The sequence below is a fragment of the Mirounga angustirostris genome, unplaced genomic scaffold, assembly GCF_029215605.1.
Source record: "Mirounga angustirostris isolate CCGP_5_RB_7025 unplaced genomic scaffold, mMirAng1.0.hap1 SCAF_7, whole genome shotgun sequence".
Classification (NCBI taxonomy): Eukaryota; Metazoa; Chordata; class Mammalia; order Carnivora; family Phocidae; genus Mirounga; species Mirounga angustirostris.
In genome coordinates this window covers 7,450,062-7,458,668 of record NW_026991715.1, presented here as the reverse complement: position 1 = coordinate 7,458,668, position 8,607 = coordinate 7,450,062, and the positions used below count along the sequence as shown (strand labels likewise).

The 8,607-nt window shown below is 40.6% G+C and overlaps 1 protein-coding gene across 1 annotated transcript; it reads right to left on the bottom strand.

The window, feature by feature from the left end:
- Window positions 1-2,860: 2,860 nt before the first annotated feature.
- Window positions 2,861-5,331, bottom strand: LOC123853932 (olfactory receptor 2V1-like). Its single transcript, XM_045888803.2, has one exon. It carries the CDS (start codon window positions 3,815-3,817, stop codon window positions 2,861-2,863), a length of 957 nt encoding a protein of 318 aa, XP_045744759.2. The 5' UTR covers window positions 3,818-5,331.
- Between the last annotated feature and the right edge of the window lie 3,276 nt (window positions 5,332-8,607).

Here is an 8,607-nt window from a genome sequence, read left to right as displayed (position 1 = left end):
GGCACAAAAACACACATAGGTCAGTAGAACAAAAAAGAAAACCTAGAAATGAGCCCCAAATTCCAAATTCCATGGTCAATTAATTTTTGACAAAGCAGGAAAGAATATCCAATGGGAAAAAGATAATCTTTTCAATAAATGGTTTTGGGAAAACTGGACCACTTTCTTACACCATACACAAAAATAAATTTAAAATGGATTAAAGACCTAAATGTGAGAGAGGAATCCATCAAAATTCTAAAGGAAAACAGGCAGTAACCTCTTTGACATTGACCATATCAAAATCTTTTTACGTATGTCTCCTGAAGCAAGGGAAACAAAAAAATAAGCTATCGGAACTTCATCCTGATAAGAAGCTTCTGCACAATAAAGGAAATAACAAAAACAAAAAGGCAACTTATGGAATGGGAGAAGATATCTGCAAATGATATATGCAATAAACAGTTAATATCCAAAATATATTAAAAAAACAGATAACACCCAAAAACCAAATAATCCAATTAAAAAATGGGCAGAAGGCATAACTAGACATTTCTCCAAAGACGTACAGATGGCCAACTGACACATGAAAAGATGCTTAACATCACTCATCATCAGGTAAATGCAAATGAAAACTACAGTGAGATATCATCTCAAAACTGTCAGAATGGGTAAAGTCAGCATAACAAGAAACAGCAGGTATTGGCAAGGTTGTGGAGAAAGGGGAACCCTCTTGCACTGTTGGGAATGCAACCTGGGGCAGGCATTGTGGAAAACAGTATGGAGGTTCCTCAAAAAGTTGAAAATAGAGCTACCCTATGACCCAGCAATTGCACTACTGGGTATTTACCCCAAAGAATACAAGAACACTAATTCAAAGAGATAGATGTACCCCCATGTTTATAGCAGCATTATTTACAATAGCCAAGATACAGAGGAAGCCCAAGTGTCCACCCATTGATGAATGCATCAACTGATGCAGAAGATACGGCATACATATACAATGGAATATGATTCATCCATAAAAAAAGAGTGGAATCTTGCCATTTGCAATGACATGGATGGAGCTAGAGAGTATAATGCTAAGCGAAATAAGTCAGAAAAAGACAAATACCGTATGTTTCATTCATATGTGGAATTTAAGAAACAAAAATGAGCCAAGGGAAAAAAATCAAGAAACAGACTCTTAATTGTAGAGAACAAATGATGGGTACGAGAAGAGAGGTGGGGTGGATAGGTTAAATAGGTGAGAGGGATTAAGAAGTGCACTTATGATGAACACAGAACGATGTATGGAAGTGTTGAGGCACTATATTTTATACTTGAAACTAATATAACACTATGTTAACCAACTTGAATTAAAATTAAAACAAAAAAAAAGGTCATATCCGTAATATTTGTTTCTCTCAAATGTAGGCTGTTCAGATTATAATCACAGTTCAGGTCTTTCATTTAAACAAAGTGCTGACAATTAGTGATTCTACCAAGATTTCATCTTGTTATTTTGTTATTTGCTTTCTTGAGTGGAAACACAGGGAAGGAAAAGGCAGTGGAAAGGTCTTTGTTAGGTCCCATCTAACTTTTCCCAGGTTTCCTCCTGTTAAAGAGCTTAGGACGCCCTCACCCCAGAACTGAGCCAGTGCTGTGCAGCTACAGGAGAGCTTGAGAACAACATACCTTCAACAACGAGATGTCCTTCTGTTCAGTTATGTTCACTTCTCAGTATTTTCCACTGGGTCAGGGTGGAAATAAAGGACAGAATAACAGGAGCAAAAGATTCTCTTGGGGCATAGAACTCCAAGGAGGTTTCCTAGGGCTTTCTTTGAATTCAGGACAAGAGATGGGGATCTGAGAGTCATCTTACTGGACCTCATGGAGAGGTTGGAAACATGTCAGAGCCCTTCTGTGGCTGGCTGGCATTCTGCTCTGCATACCTTCCTCTCTTCTTTGTCCTGCCCGCTGTTTAATGCTGCTTCTGGGTCAACTTGTAAGGCCCATCCATGGGTGAACTTCCAGCTTCTATCAAACTTGCACTTTATCTTTTCCTGACTCAAAGCTCAACCAGACTTTGTGCAGCAGTGCGGCCAAGTGGCCCACCAGATGGCTTTCCTCATTGACACTCCCTGTCTGGAAGTGTTGGTATTTGCATTTGCCACCCCTGCATTAAACTTGTCTTATGTGTCTTCAGGAAACTTTCTGACTTCCCTCTGATACCACCAAGCAACAAAGTTTTCTGTGTCCACATTTTATTTTGACCACATGTACATGAACATATCTAGCAAACATGACTTTAACTTACCATCATTCATTTCCATGTGTCACAGGTTAGGTTTCCTGGAAGCAGACTGAGACAAGTTTTACATGTTGGAAGGTTTATTAAAGAGTGCTGTAAGGATTGAATTCATGGTACAGAAGGGAGATAAGGAAGCAAAATTGGATACAGGGATATGTAGTCTGTAATGCTTCAGATATTACAGGGAGTCCTGGAGCTGGGATGGACATTCAGGGTCAAACTGAGGGAAGGTAACCAAGCCTTTATATCCTGTACCAACTAGTCATAGGAGAAGCACAACTTGAGCAAGGTGTTTTCCTCAGTTGTTGGCAATTCCTGCAGAGGTAAACAGCTGAAACCTGTCACCTGCTAACTCTGTGGGACATATGCTCTGTGTGTCCTATTCTTTTAACCCCATTGGTGCAGCCTTCCTTCTACACTATCCATACTCAGCATGAACATTCTTGATTGAATTAATGTGTTAATCTCATGAACTCTGGTCAAGGAATGACTTATTTTCAGTATGGCACATCTGTTTCTCTTCCAGTCAAACTACAGAAGCTAATTCAAGTTCCCAGACCCCAGAACCCACATCCACAGGTGCCAATGTCAACCTAGACCTGCCCGCCCACCACAGGGACACCTCCCCAGGAGTTTTCTGAGAGCCCCAGCCACTTCCTGGTTCCTCAGGCTGTAGATGAGTGGGTTGAGCATAGGGGTGATCATTGTATAGAAGGCTGAGACCACCTTGTCCTGCTTGGAGGAGTGGTAGGCCTGAGGCCGCATGTAGGTGATCATGGCAGCCCCATAAAAGAGAGAAACCACTGCCATGTGAGAGGAGCAGGTAGCAAAGGCTTTCTGACGACCTTCAGCAGAATGCATGTGGAGCACAGCTACCAGGATCCACAGGTAGGAGGCGGAGATGACAGAGAAGGGCAGGAGCAGCATTAAGATGCAACAGACATAGATCATGGTCTCATAGAGGGAGGTGTCAGCACAGGCCAACTTCAGTATGGCAGGGACATCACAGAAGAAGTGGTCGATCTCCTGAGAGCCACAGTAAGGGAAGCGAAGGGTGAAAATGGCCTGGATCAGTCCATCCACCAGGCCAAGGAGCCAGGACCCTGCCACCATGAGCCAGCAGACACGGCGGCTCATGACCACTGAGTAGCTCAATGGGTTGCTGATGGCCACATAGCGGTCATAGGCCATAAAGGCCAGCAGGAAGCATTCATCCCCCAGGAGGGTGAGGAAGAAGAGGATCTGGAGCCCACAGCCTGTGAAGGAGATGGAGCCATGGCCTAGGAGGAAGTCAGTGGCCATCCGTGGCACAATGGTGGAGATGAGCATGAGGTCCATGAGTGACAGCCAGCTGAGGAAGAAGTACATGGGGCTGTGCAGGCGGGAGTCGATGTTGATGAGGAGGATCATGAGCCCGTTGCCAGAAAGGGCCACCAGGAACATGACCATGATGATGGAAAAGAAGAAGAGATGCAGTGGCGAGTGGGTGAAAAGGCCCAGGAGGATGAAGTGGGAGATGAGAGTCTGGTTTCCCACCCAGACCATTGCTCCTACAGAGGGATGTGCCAGACAAAGGGTTGGGATCTGGAAGCAGGAGATGTATGCTTAGTGCCACAATACTGAGGACATTAAAACTTTGCCCAATGTGTTGTCCTCTTTAAATGTTACTTGGTTTAGAATAAACTCTTTTAGTTTCTCTTTTTTTTTTTTGTTTCAGAGGTAGAGTATAGTGATTCATCAGTCGCATATAACACCCAGTGCTCATTACATCAAGTGCCCTCTGTAATGCCCATCATCCAGTTACCCCATTCCCTCACCCACCTCCCCTCCAGCAGTCTTCAGTTTGTTCCTGTAGTTAAGAGTCTCTTATGGTTTTTCTCCCTCTCTTATTTAATCTTATTTTATTTTCCTTCCTTTCCTCATGGTCATCTGTTTTGTTTCTTAAATTCCACATATGAGTGAAATCTTATGATATTTGCCTTCCTCTGACTACTTCACTTAGGATAATACCCTTTAGTTCCATCCACATCATTGCAAATGGTAAGATTTCATTCTTTTTGATGGCTGAGTAATATTCTTATATAAACATAAACACACATACACCACCTCTTCTTTATCCGTTCATCTGTTCATCTAGGCTCTTTCTATAGTTTGACTACTGTCCAACATTGCTGCTATAACCATTGGGGTGCAGATGTTTTAATTCCTAGGACTTTCTTCACGTAGCTGAGAAGCAAATTTTAAGCTCTTTATTGCTGAAGTGGGCATTGCTTCTGCCTCTGCTAGGAATTGGGCTGTTCTCTAGCCCTCATAGTTGCTTCTCCTGTAAAGGCAAACCTCACTCAAGGATTTGTCTTTTCAGGAAAAAGTACAAAAGTAACAAAGACATGTGCCAACTTTGTGCACTGGTCATTTATGCAAAAATTTTGAACCTCAGTTTTCTTATCCTGGGTAAGAATAACAATCTCATCATATAAGGTGATAGTAAAAATTGCAGGTGACAACATAAGTAATGTCTAGTAGCTTAGAAGTGACAAAGCTGATAGTAATTGAGCATTTCTTATGTGCCATGCATTACAATGAACACTCCACGTCCTCACATTTAATCGTCATAACTGCCCTGAAAGATTCATCATTATTCTCATTTCACAAGTGGGGAAACACACAGAGAGGTTTATTTTTTTCACATATAAAAGCTAAAAATATTTCCTAAAAAGCTTTGTAAATGAGAAACTGAGGGCAACCCAAATGCCCAAAACAATGAAAAATATAAGCAAATACTGTGGCAAGCACAAGACAATTTAATAGATACCGAAAAAAATGTATCTGCTCAGTATTTTAAAATATTTCTAAAGACTCAGAGAAAATTCTGCCCAAATATTATCAATGTGGTTCCTTCTGGATGGGATTAAGGGTTATCTCCCCCAACTTCTTTGTATTTTTTTTTAAGATTTTATTTATTTGACAGAGAGTGACACAGCAAGAGAGGGAACAGAAACAGGGGGAGAAGAGGCTTCCCACTGAGCAGGGAGCCCGATGCGGGGCTTGATCCCAGGACCCTGGGACCATGACCTGAGCTGAAGGCAGACGCTTAATGACTGAGCCACCCAGGTGCCCCCCAATTTCTTTGTATTATACACATTTTCTATAAGGAATGTGGGAAAGTTATTTTATTTTTTTAAAGTGAAGTAATATTACAAAGCTGTAGTCATCAAGACAGTATGTTATTGGCAGAAAAACAGACACATAGATCAATGGAATAGAATGGAAAACCCAGAAATGAGATCCTCAACTCTATGGTCAACTAATCTTCAACAAAGCAGGGAAGAACATCCAATGGAAAAAAGAAAGTCTTTTCAATAAATGGTGCTGGGAATGGGGCGCCTGGGCGGCTCAGTTGGTTAAGCGACTGCCTTCGGCTCAGGTCATGATCCTGGAGTCCCTGGATCGAGTCCCGCATCGGGCTCCCTGCTCGGCAGGGAGTCTGCTTCTCTCTCTGACCCTCCCCCATCTCGTGCTCTCTCTCTCTGTCTCATTCTCTCTCTCAAATAAATAAATAAAATCTTAAAAAAAAAAAATAAATGGAGCTGGGAAAATTGTACAACCACATGCAGAAGAATGAAACTGGACCATTCTCTTACACCATACACAAAGATAAACTCAAAATGGATGAAAGACCTCAATGTGAGACAGGAATCCATCAAAATCCTACAGGAGAACATAAGGCAGTAACCTCTTTGACATCAGTCACAGCAACTTCTTTCAAGATACATCTCCAAAGGCTAGTGAAACAAAAGCAAAAATGAACTTTTGGGACTTCATCAAGATAAAAAGCTTCTGCACAGCAAAGGAAACAGTCAACAAAACAAAGAGGCAACCCACAGAATGGGAGAAGATATTTGCAAATGACACTACAGATAAAGGGCTGATATCCGAGATCTATAAAAAACTTCTCAAACTCAACACTCAAAAAACAAATAATCAAGTGAAGAAATGGGTGGAAGATATGAACAGACACTTCTCCAAAGAAGACAGACAAATGGCTAACAGACACATGAAAAAATGTTCAACATCATTAGCCATCAGGGAAATTCAAATGAAAACCACATTGAGATACCACCTCACACCAGTTAGAATGGCAAAAATTGACAAGGCAAGAAACAACAAATGTTGGAGAGGTTGTGGAGAAAGGGGAACACTATTCCACTGTTGATGAGAATGCAAGCTGGTACAGCTACTCTGGAAAACAGTATGGAGGTGCCTCCAAAAGTTAAAAAAATAGCTATCCTATGACCCAGCAATTGCACTACTAGGTATTTACCCCAAAGATACAAAGGTAGTGATCTGAAGGGGCACATGCACCCCAATGTTCATAGCAGCAATGTCCACAATAGCCAAACTGTGGAAAGAGCCGAGATGCCCTTCAACAGATGAATGGATAAAGAAGATGTGGTCCATATACACAATGGAATATTTCTCAGCCATCAGAAAGGATGAACACCCACCATTTGCATCGACATGGATGGAACCGGAGATTATGCTAAGTGAAATAAGTCAAGCAGAGAAACACAGTTATCATATAGTTTCACTCATATGTGGAACATAAGGAATAGCATGGAGGTCCATAGGGGAAGGGAGGGAAATCCAAAGGGGGAGAAATCAGAGAGGGAGACAAACCATGAGAGACTATGGACTCCGGGAAACAAACTGAGGGTTTCAGAAAGGAGGGAAGTGGGAGGATGAGGTAGCTCGGTGATGGGTATCAAGGAGGGCATATGTGATGAGCATTGGATGTTATACACAACTAATGAATTGTTGAACACTACATCAAAAACTAATGATGTACTATATGTTGGCTAACTGAAAATAATTTTTTAAAAATAGAAAAAATATATTATGTAATATTATTTAATACTAAATTTTACATTTGTGTATGTAAAAAAGAAATGTGTGTGTAAATTTATATCTATAGATATAATCTCTGGAATGAAACAAAAAAAGTAACATTATTAGCCTCAGTGGAAAGAATCATAAAAATCAGATTGAAAACATCTAGAATAGAAAGAGTTTGATGGTATACACTTCGTGCCTCTTGAGTTGTATTCTGTGAGACACCTACATCGTCTAAATAAATACATAAATACAATGTTGAAATGATGCTCAACAGGATGTGCTATGGAATTGATAAAGTGAAAACCAACATGCATCCCCAGTTTGTTTTACGTGCTTAATAAATATTTGCTGAAATAAATAGCCAAAGTAATATTTAAAAAGTAACACAGTGTTCAAAGAAAAAGGGAAACTGACTTGTCAGTAATCAAAAAATAGTCTAGTATTGATGAAACAATAAGCAAATTGACAGAGTAAGTCCAGAATCAGACCCATATGTGTGTGAAAATTTACAGTCCAATTTAAATAATACAGTGTAAAATCTGAGGTGAAAAAAGGCTATTCAATAAATGGTTTGGAAAAAATTTTTCACCTGTTTTGAAAAAAATAAAATTAGATTCCTACCTTATACCACACACAAAAATAAATTCCTAGCAGACTAAAGAACTAAGTAGAGAAAACTTAACATTGTCAGAAGAAAGTAATAATGTATTTATGACTTCAGAGTAGGAGCAATCTCATTAAATAAGACATAAAAATAAACAAAATATTTAAACATACATTATTATAATAAGAATTTACAATATATTACATAATACATACTAGAAAGGGATTCCTTTATCTTCATATATATCTTCCAAAAGATATAAAGAACACCCATAAATCAATAAGAAAGAAGAGTAAAAATATCAGCAGTAATTCTCAGAAAAGAAAATACAAATAAACATTTAAAAAATTGCATGATGGGAATTAAAGAGAGCACATGATATCCTGGGGTATGGGGTTTGCTTCCTACTGAGGAGAAAGAGAGGGGAAGCGGTGACTCTCCAATGGTTGCCTTTCTCCCAGATTTAAAGTAATAATAGAAAAATTTTAGGGAGGGGGGAAAGATGGCGGAGGAGTAGGGGACCCTATTTCAACTGGTCCCCAGAATTGAGCTGGATATCTACCAGACCACTCTGAGCACCCACGAAATCAGCCTGAGATGTAAGAAGATCTGGTTCTCTACAAACAGAATATCGCAGGCGGTTGGTTTCGAGGTATGAAGCAGGGAGCTGTGATTCTGCGGGCAGATATTGGAGGATAAACAGGCGGCGGGAGGGTGCCTGGACGTGGGGATCCTACACTGCCCGTGAGTGACAGCCTCGCATGCTGGGGATGGGGGCACAGACTCACAGACTGGTAGCGTTGGGAAAGGACTTTAGGGCAGCCCCCGGGGTGGAAAA

What these genes read in the sequence shown, in the direction of transcription:
- LOC123853932 (XM_045888803.2), bottom strand. Translation starts at nt 3,817, where the DNA reads ATGGTCTGGGTGGGAAACCAGACTCTCATCTCCCACTTCATCCTCCTG.